We start from the raw sequence: 13,270 nt of genomic DNA on the forward strand, positions 1-13,270 counted from the left end.
ACTTAGGATGCTGAAAGGAATGTCAGTGATTGTGTGCCTGAGCTCCACCACAGGTCAGGCACTGAACTAGCATCCTGAGCTTGGGGTGCTCCAGGTCTTCATAGTATCAGTCAGGGTTGGAAGAGACCACAAGGATCATCTAGTTCCAACCCCCCTGCCATGGGCAGGGACACCCCACACTAGATCAGCCTGGCCACAGCCTCATCCAGCCTGGGCTTAAACACCTCCAGGGACGGGGCCCCAACCACCTCCCTGGACAACCCATTCCAGGGCTTCACCACTCTCATGGTGAAAAACTTCCTCCTCACCTCCAGCCTGAATCTCCCCACTTCCAGCTTCATTCCATTCCCCCTTTAGTCTTGAATTTCAGTGGCTGTAAATCTTGATACACCAGTTGTACAAAAGCAATACCATCAGTTTGGGCAGTAATCAGACATGAGTTCAGTAACCTGTACTTACACAACTCAGGTCTAAGAAAGTCCAAGTGCTTTGCCTGTATCAATTAATGAAGCTACTGAGGTTCTGCCGAGAGTTATTTTCTTTCCATAGATTCACAGAGTGGTTTGGGTTGGAAGGGACCTTAAAGATCATCCAGTTCAAATCCCCCTGCCTTTGGTAGGGACATCTGCAACTACCCTGGATTGCTTAAATCCTCATCCAGCCTGGCCTTGAACATGTCCAGGGAGAGGGCATCCACAGCCTCCCAGGGCAACCTGTTCCACTGTCTCCCCACCCTCACTGCAAAGAACTTCCTCCTAATCTCCAGTCTAAATCTGCCCTCAAGCTTCTATCCATTCTCTCTCATCCTATCACTACTATTTTATTACAGATGAACCCAAAATATAGAACCTAATACAGCCAAGTCCCCAAGGACTTGATCTGAAGCCTTTACAGTCAGTGATGAAATCTTTCCCCACCTCCTGCACACTTATGGTGAGGTCTTTGAAAACCCAGGACCAGCTTCTGTGCATGCCCTGAATTGTGGTGAGCAGTTCTGCTCAGTGAGCAGTTCTGCTCTGTGAGCATCCTTGTGGCCATATCCTCTTGATTTTAGCAGAAAATTAATTAGTTGGCCAACAGTCTGTGGGAGAAGTAGTTAAGATTTTGGGTTCATACACCAGGGGATGACTTCTTTAGGAAGAAGTTGTTCCCCAGGAGGGTGGTGAGAGCCTGGCACAGGTTGCCCAGGGAGGTGGGGCCTCCTGCCTGGAGGTGTTTGCAGCCAGGCTGGATGTGGCTGTGAGCAACCTGCTGTGGTGTGAGGTGTCCCTGGCCATGGCAGGGGGGTTGGAACTGGCTGCTCCTTGAGGTCCCTTCCAGCCCTGACAGTTCTGTGATTCTAAATGCTTGTAGTATTTTTGCGTGACAGCTGTGCAGGAGAGACTTTTGGACTTGGCAAAACTACCTGCCTGGATATGATTTCCAGACTTTCAGTCTGGTTGTTAAGCAATTTTTTTTCCCTTCCTTTTCCTTTCCTCTGAGACCCTGTAGGAAAAAAAAATAAATAAGAAATCCCTGCATTTTTGTCAACATATATGAAAGACAAACGTTAGCTGTGGGGGCAGAGGGAATTCACAGGCACAGGTGAGGAGCTGAAGTCTGCATAATGTGTCATGGCTTATCCTTCTGTGCCACCAATTTGCTGCCCCTGCACGACTGAAGTGAAAAACAGCTCCAGATGTGGGTAAGGGATTAGTCCTGAAGCCTAAGGTGGAGCTGCTCTGTGCTGCTGCCCACGTTCATCAGGCAGAACTTGCTTCATCACAGACACCACCCAGGGCTGGGGGCTTCCCTTGAGAAGTGTCATCATGTTTATGTCCTTTCTCATCACCCTTCTGCTCCACTTCCCCCCAGTAGTTGCTCAGTTCTTGCTCAACAGGTCACTGACATCTTGTGTAAGAACACAGAGGTCCTAAAAACTGAGCCAGCCTGACCTACTAACTGGCCCAAACCTGCATGTCAGGCAGAAGAGTTCCTACACCCAGAGCCACATTCTGCCCCAACCCCCTTCCATCCAACACTCCTGCAGGACTTGGCTTACTGGGGCAGATCTTTGGGGTGAAAGGTTTGATTCATATCACTCATTTGTATTTATTCTTGGGGGGTCCTTCCTTCTTCAAACAGGACTTCATTTAGGAGCAACAAACCAGTTGGTTTGATGGCCATGGTGTGCAATGTGCGACTGTGAAACAAATCTTTGAAGTAAGAGGATTGCAATGAAATGATCTCTGATGCCCAAGCTTTTCCTACCCAGGCCTTGTAGAGTTTCTGCACTCTCTTCCAGCCTTTTCTTTTTGCCTTGTTCATCAGGATGGTGGCTAGAAGAGGATCCTGGAGGACACACTAATGGTGTTTGAATCTATCAGTAAGAGAAGGCTGTCAGAGGATAAAATCATAGAACCATAGAACGACTTAGGTTGAAAGGGGCCTTAGAGATCATCTACTCCAACCTCCCTGCATTAAGGATCTTCCTAAGTGATCACTGCAAACATTTCAAGCTCTGATGAGAATGCTGCAGTCATGGCAGACCTCCTAGGAGCCTTTCTCATCTCTGCATGTCTCTCCATTTCCCAGCAGCACAAGATTAATGTTTGGGGTTTCCCTCCCTTCTCTCTCCCTCCCTTGGTTTTCTTTGTCGTTTGTAGATCCAACGCGGGTCATGGTCTCTCCTTTCAGCATGGATGTCACTGTTGGAGAAAGCATTGTCCTGCCTTGCCAGGTGTCCCATGACCACTCCCTAGACATCATGTTTACCTGGACATTCAATGGACACCTGATAGACTTTGAAAAAGATGGGGATCACTTTGAAAGAGTTGGAGGAGTAAGTATTAATACTGAAGTCGTCCCCTCAGGGTCATAAAAGTGAGTGAGGTGGGAAAGGGCTACTATGAGAGGGAATGGCCTTGGCTAAGTTGATAGTAGCAGATGTTGTCTGGTGGCTTCTGGACTGAGAAGTTGCATGCTGCCAGTTTACTTCTTCATTATAGCTGGTGTGGAATTATTATCATTTCTTGATGGCATGACTCAAATCTGCTCACATGAGGGAGGCATTCACCTTGCACATCAGAGCTCCTACAATAGGTTTCCTCATTGCAACCAAACTGCTTTCTCACTCAAGGAAGAAGTTTTTTCCCTGGCTGGAACAGTCTGCGTCCTCCTTTTGTAACCACAGGCTTAGAATGAGCATTTTTTTCCCCTCTGCAGCCACCCCCCCAGTGTCACAGATGCCATTCCTCTTTCCTGGCAATGTCACCTTGGTGTCTTTGGGGTGCTTGGTTGGTTCTGGGAATCCCACTCAGCACCCACTGACAACACAGACTTCTGCAGTGTCCAGGCAATTGGGTACATGAAGCTTGAAAAGATTTTGGTCATGGAAATCTGGTAGCTAGGAGAAGAGTTGGGTGAGAAATAATGGTTAGACCACTCATTAAATACAGCCCTGGCTACCACTGCTGTTTAGGACCGTGAGCAAGTGGCAGGTACAGGGAAGAAAAGGGAGAGAAGGTAGGAAGGAAGCCCAAAAGGCCAATCACATCCTGGGCTGCATCAAAAGAAGCCTTGGCAGCAGATGGAATGAGGTGATTTGGCCACTCTGCTCTGCTCATCTAGAGTCCATCTCCAGGCCCTCTACACAAGAAGGACATGAACCTGATGGAGAGGGTCCAGGAGAGGCCACAAAGATGATCAGAGGCCTGGAGCACCTCTCCTATGAAGCCTGGCTGAGAGAGTTGAGGCTGTTCAGCGTGGATAGGAGAAGGCTCCAGGGAGACCTTATAGCTGCATTTCGGTATCTGAAGGGGACCTGCAGGAAGGCTGGGGAGGGACTGTTCAGATGTGGTGATAGGATGAGGGGCAATGGTTTGAAACTGCAGCAGGGCAGATTTAGGTTGGACATCAGGAGGAAGTTGTGCACAGTGAGAGTGGAAACACTGGAACAAACTGCCTAGGGAGGTGGTTGAGGTCCTGTCCCTGAAGGCATGCAAGATCAGACTCAATGTGGCCCGGGGCAGCCTGCTCTAGTTGGAGGTGTCCCTGCTGCCTGCAGGGGGTTGGACAAGATGACCTTGGAGGCTTCTTTAGAACCCAGTGCAATCTGTGAGTTACTTATCTTGATTAGGAGAGGAGAAAATCTGCTCTGGTCTTGTGTCTCTGCTCAAACTAGGCCACCATGGTGCACATCAGCAGCACCAACTCTTCCTGAAGACTGAACCCAATCAGGCTGCAAAGCTCAAAACCCCCACAGACTTTATTAATATTCTTCAGTCAGAAAAAGCCCCAATCCCAAGGTTACCCTGAGAGTTCCAATGTACCCAAGGCTTTGTGCCTGGAGAAGAAATTAGAGAGAGCTTTCAGCCTCCTATACATCCAGAAACCTAATTAGTTCTATTCAACAGTTAATCAGACACGCACTTGGCATTTGGAAAACAAATTACTGCTGTTAGGTGATGCAAGATTTCCTCAGAGAGAGCTGTGCTCCTGATCTTTAGCACCAGGCAATCCAAATGCTGGCCTGAATGCAAAGCACTGCAGGTGCCTCAGCACTTGGGCTGCCTTTTGCTCCTGGATTAGCTGCAGACACAACTTGGGCATCGTCAGAGAGGCTATGAACCAGATAGCCAGAGAGGGACAGGAGGAATGGGAGCAAACCTGCCCTACATAAGCTTTGTCACTTTAATGGGGAAACTGCTCACCAGACCCAAACCAGGGCTCCCTGGGCCCTTGTAGGAGCCATCCTTGCAGAACCAGTGCCACTCTTATCTTCAAGGCAGACTCACATCATTTTAATAGGCCAGGGCTTGCCTTGCTTAATGTTTTCATCAGCAGTGTAAAGTAAATCCATTAGTCACAGTGTCCTTCGTGTGATAATGATGTTTAGCACTCATTAAAAAGTAATTGTAACCACTTTTCCCTACTTTATCAGCAGGATTCAGCTGGTGATTTGATGATCAGAAGCATCCAGCTGAAGCATGCTGGGAAGTACGTCTGCATGGTGCAAACAAGTGTGGACAAGCTATCAGCTGCTGCAGACCTGATTGTAAGAGGTATTTGGATTTTGTTGTTGTTGTTGCTGTAAAATTTCCCTTCCTCTCTCCTCTATCTTCTGCTGCTGGTAGGACAGTTCCTGAGCTCAGGGATGTTCCACTGGGATCTCAGCATCTTGTCATTAAACTAAGAAATAAGCCCTGAGTACCCCCTGGGGTTCAGAGTGTTTTCAAGCAGCACATAAAGAGATCCTTTAATAGAGTCATTTTTGGTTGGAAAAGACCTTTAAGATCACCAAGTCCAACCTTTAGCCCAGCACTGCCAGGTCATCCCTAAGCCATGTCCCTCAGCCTTGCACCTACACAGCTTTGGAACTCCTTCAGGGATGGGGACTCCACCACCACAATTTGCTGCTCCCCGGATGGAAACCAGGATAGTGCTCTCCACACAGGTTAATAACCCACCCTGCTTCCCAGGCAGCACCAGGAGTGGACAGACTGAACAGTCAGGTTTGGTTTCTGATGAGGTGCAAAATGGATGATCAAAACTTCCCTGCAAATCCCCACCCGACCCTACCAGGCACAGGAAGAGCTGCTGAGGGCACTGGGGCTGGTTAGCAGGGAGAAAAGGAGGCTGAGGGGAGATCTTCTGGCTCTCTTCTCTGATAGAATTCTTTTGGTTGGAAGAGACCTTCAAGATCATCAAGAGTTAGCCCAGCAGTGCCAGGTCACCACTAACCCATGTCCCTGAGCACCACATTGACACAGACTTGAAATCCTTCCAGGGATGGGAACTCCACCGCTGCCCTGGGCAGCCTGGGCCAGGGCTTGACAACCCTTTGGGGGAAGAAATTGTTCCTCATGGCCAACCTACACCTCCCCTGGTGCAACTTGAGGCTGTTGACTCTCCTCCTGTCACTTGCCCCTGGGAGTAGAGTCCAGCTCCTACCTTGCAACAATCTCTTTTCAGGGAGCTGTAGAGACCAAGAGAGTCTCTCCTGTCAGCCTCATTTTCTTCAGGTTAAACGAGCCCAGTTCCCTCAGCTTCTCCTCTTTCACACACTCATACAACAGCCACACTCACACACATCCATGCCCTGAATTGCACCAGCTGTGCTGGTTTCTTTGCAGACCTGTGCAGCAGAAAGAGCATGCAGGTTATTCACTGTGTTGCTGCCCAGCAGCGTGGCTCCACTGCTGGGATGAACATGATGCAGGAACTTTGCTGATGGACACACTGATATGAGGTGGCTGACTCCCCAGCCCTGGAGGTGTTTCAAAGAGGCAGAGATGTGGTGCTGAGGGACATGGGTTAGCACCAGCCTTGGTAATGAGAGAATGGCTGGAACCTAAGGGTCCTTTCCAACCGAAACAACTTTATGATCCTGTGATTGCAAGATCTATTCAGCACCACCCACAGGGGATCTGTAAGTAGGACTCAGGCAGAGATGCAATTAGTTAACCTGAGCCTGGATCCATACAGTATACCTGATCTATATTTTCCAGCTCATTAGCTTTGAGGAGAGCAAACTTTGGTGCTGCTCTGTACCTGCAACACTCAATTCTTGTCAACCCCCAAGTCATAGTTTGCCTGCTCTCCATGGGACACAAGTTCTCAGGCAGCTCAGTGAGAGGAGGAGAGAACTGAAATGAGAAAGTCCTCCTTTAGCAAAGCTGTGCCAGAGTGAAATCATAGAGCCACTGAGGTTGGCAAAGGCCTCTGAGATCACCAAGTCCAACCATTAACCCAACACTGCCATGTGCAGGACTAGCCCTGAACATTCACTCAGCAGCGTGCCCTGGCCTCTGCCTGGGCATTTCTGTTATCCTCAGAATATTGTTAGGCTTTCCACCACATTTCCCCCACAGGATTATGAGCACAGATGTTCTGAACCATGGTGCTGGGCAAAGAGTTTGGTCCCTGGAGGTACTGGAGCTGCTTCTCTCATCCCCCAGGAGGTTGCTCCTCCTTAAACCAGCTCTCAGGTTTTTGTTGCAGTGTGAGTTCAGGTTAGTTTGTGCACAAGTGTTGCCTAGCAGCCTCAGTTGGGTAATTTCCTTGGTGCTGGCTCTGTAAACAAAGAAGAGGAGCATCACAAGCAAGTGGAACATCAAATACTCATGAGGAAAGACCCCCTTGGTGGTGGTAAAAACACTGATCTCACTCTCTGAAAACATCAGTGGGGACATCTCTGTCCAGGCCGGTGGTGCTGTGTTGTGCTGTGAGCTGTCTCACCAAACCCATAAAAACTGGGAAGTATCCCTGGACTGTGAGACTGAAGAGGGAGGTGAAGAGCTGGTGCATGACTAGAGCTTTCAGGATCATCTTTAGAAGTTTTTTCCATACTGGAATTGGGTCAAAACAAAAAGAAATTGGATCCTGGAATGAAAATCAATTATTTATGCCAGGCAATATCAAATGAATGTACAGAAGTGATCCCTGGCACCAGTACACAGAATCCCAGCATTGGGGGGGTTGGAAGGAACCTCTGGAGATCACCCAGTCCAACCCCCCTGCTCCAGCAGGGCACCCACAGCAGCTTGCCCAGGAGCACAATGCCCAGGGGGGGTTGGAAGCTCTCCACACCAGGAGACTCCACAACCTCTCTGGGCAGCCTGCTCCAGGCCTCCAGCACCCTTACAACAATTTTCTCCTCCTCCTGTTCAGATGGAACTTCCTGGGTTCCAGTTTGTGCCCATTGCCCCTTGTGCTGTCCCTGGGCACCACTGAGCAGAGCCTGGCCCCAGCCTCTTGCCCCCCCATGCTTTAGCTCTTGCTGAGCATTGCTCAGCTGCCCTCTGGGGCTGCTCTTCTGCAGGCTCTCAGCCCCAGGGCTCTCAGCCTTTGCTCCTCACAGAGATCCTCCAGGCCCCTCAGCATCTTCTCAGCCTCCAGTGGACTTTCTCCAGTAGTTCCTTGTCTTTTTTGAACTGGGAAGCCCAGAAGTGGACCCAGTCCCATCCCTGGAATCATCCCTGGGGTTCTGAGCAGCCTGCTCTGGTTGAGGCTGTCCCTGTTCATTGCAAGGAGGTTGGAGTAAATGAGCTTTAAGGGTCTCTTCCAACCCAACCCATTCTCTGAGTCTCTGAACACATTGGTCTGTCCTCAGACACGATGCTCATTCCAGGCAGGCCCTTTCTTCTTCACCAGCCTCTGTGTGCATCCTTGCTGCAGCCATTGCTCCTACTCATCCAGGGGCCAGTCCTGCAGCAGCAGCCATGAGCTGGCAGAGCTGATCCCGAGCGCTGCAGCAAGTGCCTTGCTCTGCAGGGTGAGCTCAGGTCTGCCACAGCGCTGCTGCTCACATGGAGCCATCTGGAGACAAGGGTGAAGCTTGTGGTCTCTGGGTTTGAATCTCTCTCCCATGCCTTCTAATCTCATCTAGGCAACCTCTGTCCTGACTAAGAGAAGAAGACCAGGAGTGCTCCTTTCTTGGACTACTGCAAAGCTCCAAGCACCTCTCTCTTGTAATCCTTCCAACAGGTCCCCCAGGTCCACCAGAAGCTGTGACAATAGATGAAATCACTGACACCACAGCTCAGCTGTCCTGGAGGCCAGGAGCAGACAACCACAGCCCCATCACGATGTATGTTGTCCAAGCAAGGACTCCCTTTTCAGTGGGGTGGCAAGCAGTGAGCACAGGTAGGTCCATCATAGGGTCACACATTGTATCAGGTTGGAAGGGACCCCCCCAAGGGCATCTTGTCCAACCCCCCTGCGGTCAGCAGGGACACCTCCAACTAGAGCAGGCTGCCCAGGGCCACATCGAGTCTGAGCTTGAATGCCTCCAGGGATGGGGCCTCAACCACATCCCTGGGCAGCCTGTTCCAGTGTTTCACCATTCTCATTGTGCAGAACTTCTCCTGATGTCCAACCTAAATCTCCCCTGCTCCAGTCTCAAACCATTGCCCCTGGGCCTATCTCCACAAGCCCTTTGAAACAGTCCCTCCCCAGCCTGCCTGTAGGTCCCCTTCAGATACTGAAATGCAGCTCTGAGGTCTCCCTGGAGCCTTCCCTTCTCCAGGCTGAGCAGCCCCAGCTCTCCCAGCCTGTCCCCATAGCAGAGCTGCTCTCTGGTCATCTTTGTGGCATCTTCTGGATTCAGTCCATCAGGTCCATGTCTCTCTTGGGTTGGGGGTCCCACAGCTGGACACTGCCCCAGGTAAGGTCTCAGCAGAGCAGAGTGACAGAATCACCTCTCCCTCAGCTGCCCTTCACAGAGCACCACCTGTGGAAACACATCCATCAGGTCCCACAGATGGGCTGAGAGGAGCAGATGTGCCCCTGGAGAGAAAAGTCATTTCAGTGGCTGCAGAGCTCTGCTCTTATTAACTACTTTCAAGTTTGGCAGCCCAAAGATGGAAGGCCCAGCCAGGGCTGTTACTCATCCACTTTTCTCATGAATGTTTAAGGGAAACCAGAATGGATTCCTACCTTTTGTTGCCACACAGGAGATATACAACAGTAATTGTGGTCTCTGCAGACATCTCTCAGGGCCAGCCCAGTGCCATCTGGCTTATCTTTCAGCAGAGTTGCTTTCCTGATGGAGGGAAACCACCCCCCGACACCCCCCCCCGAGGTCATTGCTCCTTCCCTCAGAGGTTCATTTTGCACCAGGAACCAGTAAATTAAGTTCCAGGGCCAGGGTGTTTTCAAGAGGGGGGAAACAAAGCCCCTTAAAAGCTGCTGTCCTGAGACTCTGCTTCCCAAAAAAAGTGGCAATCCAGGAGAACCTCTTCAAGAGCAGGAATCCCTGGGCTCCTTCTCTGCAGCCAACAAAACGCTGGAGAAGTGAGGAAGGGTTTAGCAGCCCTCACTCAGGTTGTGCTTAGGGGAATTCCTCCCTCCCTTCCTCCCTTCCTTCCTCCCTGCCTCCCTCCCTTTTTAGCCTGTCAGGCAGCTGCAGGCTGCTTTTCTCAGCAGCCTTTATCAGTGGATGTGGGGTTTGGGTGCACCCCTGACCTGTGGCTGTCTCCCAGTCCCAGAGATCATCGACGGCAGGACGTTCACCGCCACCGTGGTGGGGCTGAACCCTTGGGTCGAGTATGAATTCCGGGTGGTGGCTGCCAACCTGATTGGCATTGGAGAGCCCAGCAGACCTTCAGAGAAGAGAAGAACTGAAGAAGCTCGTGAGTCTGAAATAAATACTCAGCAGTGTGTGGCAGTTTGAGGCCAGGGGCTACAGAGTTGAGACCTCCAGTGTCCAGAGTGGCCAGCCGAGTGGGTGGACACAGGAAATAAGAGTATCTCCTCCTGCACCCCTATAAATGTGGCTGCAAAGTTATTTTCTCTCTTCCTTCCCTCTCTGCTCCCATGGGAGGTACCTCTCTTATCTCCTGCTGTGTTTGTACTGTGCAGTTATGCCCTCGGCATGCGGGGTGTGGTGTGGCCCTGATGGGTCTCAGGAGAGAGAAATGAGGAGAAGCAGTTTGGACCTGGCCAGCCTGAACCAGCCTAGAAATGGGGCAGGGGGAGAAAGAGCCCTGGGGCTTATGGTAAACCCCTGGTGGGGGAAGGAAGAGCACTGGTTTGAAGTGGTTGGTGTTGAGCCCAGACTGTGGATTGTTTTGTATCTGATATGCTTTGCTGTGCTCACCACTATGTAAGTGTAGCATCACAGTTTGTGAATAGCCTTTCCAGTTAAACTTCCCAGTGCTGTCCAATCCATTGTGTCTCAGTATTATTCTTTTGCCCCGTTTGGAGCATTATTCTTTTTCCCCTTTTGGAACAACAGGACAATCTGGCTGCTCATTAAACCATGACATAGTGCTAACAGAGGAAGCTGAGGAGCTCTTCCTGCACCCATTGCTCTTTCCTCTCTCCCAGCACATTATTTGTGCGTACAGAACAGGCAAAGGAGGCTGTGGAGCTCCTGATGGGCTCCAAGATTCTTGCAGTGTAGGAAGACTTCATGTCCTTTCCCTGCAGAAAGCAAAGATTAGCCAACAAATGTATTTGGGCGGGTTTTTGGGGGTGGGGGGGAAAGGTTGATGAGAGAGGTGAGCTCTGAGAGCAGGTCCTCTGGTTTCCCTTGATCTGTGTGGTGGCAATTGCATAGAATTACATAGAATAAACCAGGTTGGAAGAGACCTTCAAGATCATCTTGTCCAATCCATCAACCAATCCAACCCACCTAAACAACTAACCCATGGCACCAAGCACCCCATCAAGTCTCCTCCTGAACACCTCCAGTGATGGTGACTCCACCACCTCCCTGGGCAGCCCATTCCAATGGGCAGTCACTCTCTCTGTATAGAACTTCTTTCTGACATCCAGCCTAAACCTCCCCTGGTGCAGCCTGAGACTGTGTCCTCTTGTTCTGGTACTGGCTGCCTGGGAGAAGAGACCAACCTCTGCCTGTCTACAACCTCCCTTCAGGTAGTTGAAGCACAAAGCTACAGCATGTTGAGAGCAGGGGTCTGAGCTTCACAGCTGGAGAGCCAGCACTCCCTGGATGCTTCTGTGGTTCTTGGAGTAACTTGGACCTCACCCTGTGGGCCATCTGTGTTGGAGCAACCACCTTGGGCTGCCCTTTGGGTTGGAGAGCTTTCATGCTGCCTGATGCTGTCCCTGTCTTTTGACCTGGAGGAAAAGGGTCCCAGCAAGGTGTAGGCTCAGCATGGTAGCTGCAGGGATATGGGAAACCCCTGGCAGATGGCTCCTGGGTTCTGCTTTCTCTTGTAATGGAGGAGAATATGGCGTAGGAAAATAAAATGAAAGCCCTTTTTGTGGAAGACAAATGTTTAAACAAAACAATTAGTGACTGAATCCACGAGTTAATTGGCACACTTCTAATGCACTGCTATTGACACACTCTTAATGTGCTGTTTGCCATGGCAAATTAGTCACTTCCTAATAGCATCCCTGGTACCCAGCAGGAGAAGGCCAGCAGAGTCCTGCTGCTGTGCAGCTCTGTTCCATGTCAGTGTGCTCTTCTGCCTTCACAGCTGCCACCTTCATCTCCTGCACCTTTTTGTTTCTTTTCCTTGCAGTTCCAGAAGTGACCCCAGCTAATGTCAGTGGAGGTGGAGGGAGCAAGTCTGAGCTGGTCATTACATGGGAGGTAGGTGGAGGGCAGCCCCGACTGGCATCATAGAGCCACAGAATGGTTTGGGTGGGAAGGGACCTTTCAGGATCATTCAGTCCCACCCCCCTGCAGTCAGCAGGGACATCCACAACTAGAACAGGTTTCTCAGAGCCCCAGACAACCTGGCCTGGAATGGTTCCAGGGATGGGCCAGCTCCCACTTCTCTGGGCAACTTAAGCCAGTGTCTCACCACTCTGTGTAGCATAGTTCTTCCTTCTCTCTACTCCAGGTCTCCCTTTTCAAGTTTATCACCCCTTGTCCTGTCACAACAGACCCTGCTCAGAATTCTGTCCCCAGCTTTCTGATTGTCCCTTGAAGCACTGAAAGGCCACCAGAAGGCCTTTCTGGAGCCTTATCATCTCCAGGCTGAACAACCCCAACTCTCTCCCATTATTGCTGTGGCCTCCTCTGGCCCCACTCCAACAGGTCCCTGTCTTGAAACCCACCCCCTAGATATTTACAGACATTGATAAGGTCCCCTCTCAGCCTTCTCCAGACTACACAGCCCCAGGTCTCTCAGGCTTTCTTCACAGCAGAGATGTTCAAGTCCTGCAACCACTCTTGCAGCTCTATTTGCCTTTCTCCAGCAGGTCTCTGTCTCTTGAATTAAGGAGCCCAAAACTGGACAGAGTATTCCAGGTGTGGCCTCACCAGAGCAGAGCAGAGGAGGGGGAGAACCCTCCCTTGACCTGCTGGCCACACTTTTCTCTATGCAGCCTAGATCCAGGGCAGCAAAGATTTAAGAGCAGAGAGCAGCAGTGGCAACCTGGCTTTGGCTTTCCTTGCTGCTACGGAAAGGCAGCAAAAGGAGATGCAGAGCTGAGAAGTGTTTAATATTCCTCCAGGCAGTGGAGGTCAGAGTTTTAGTCATTTGTCTGCTGATATTTCCCTGCTCTGATGGGATGCAGCTGGCATATTTTCCTAATAATGAACTTCACCAGACATGCCACTTAGCACTGTTGCTGACCCAGCTGGCAGCAGGAATCACCAGAGAGAATTTTAAGGTTATTAAATAAAACCCTTATGAATGTCTTTGTGTGTGTGCGTGTCCTCACCACACAGCTCAGCCTGCTACATTTCCTCCTCCTTTGGACTAATTAGCCACTCTGTGTCTCCTAAAGAGACTGCAATATGCTTCCAAAACACACAAGACAGGAAGATCAGCCCTTGTGTTTTGGCAGAACACTCAGTTTACTCTTT

At 50.5% G+C, this 13,270-nt stretch overlaps 1 protein-coding gene across 6 annotated transcripts in view; it reads left to right on the forward strand.

Moving 5' to 3' along the window:
• The window catches only part of LOC137449153 (contactin-4), a 425,057-nt gene that overhangs the window by 398,764 nt on the left and 13,023 nt on the right, over positions 1-13,270 (forward strand). For 5 of the 6 annotated variants that reach the window (XM_068154396.1, XM_068154397.1, XM_068154399.1 and 2 more), the window contains 5 exons: positions 2,646-2,821; positions 4,922-5,042; positions 8,467-8,625; positions 9,963-10,112; positions 11,976-12,046. In XM_068154396.1, the coding sequence (XP_068010497.1) occupies positions 2,646-2,821; positions 4,922-5,042; positions 8,467-8,625; positions 9,963-10,112; positions 11,976-12,046 (677 nt within the window). The remainder of the gene's footprint in view (positions 1-2,645; positions 2,822-4,921; positions 5,043-8,466; positions 8,626-9,962; positions 10,113-11,975; positions 12,047-13,270) is intronic. The other variant, XM_068154400.1, reaches the window with a different exon arrangement.

The sequence above is a fragment of the Melanerpes formicivorus genome, unplaced genomic scaffold, assembly GCF_026170545.1.
Source record: "Melanerpes formicivorus ecotype bairdi unplaced genomic scaffold, bMelFor1.0.p_v2 SCAF_28, whole genome shotgun sequence".
Lineage (NCBI taxonomy): Eukaryota > Metazoa > Chordata > Aves > Piciformes > Picidae > Melanerpes > Melanerpes formicivorus.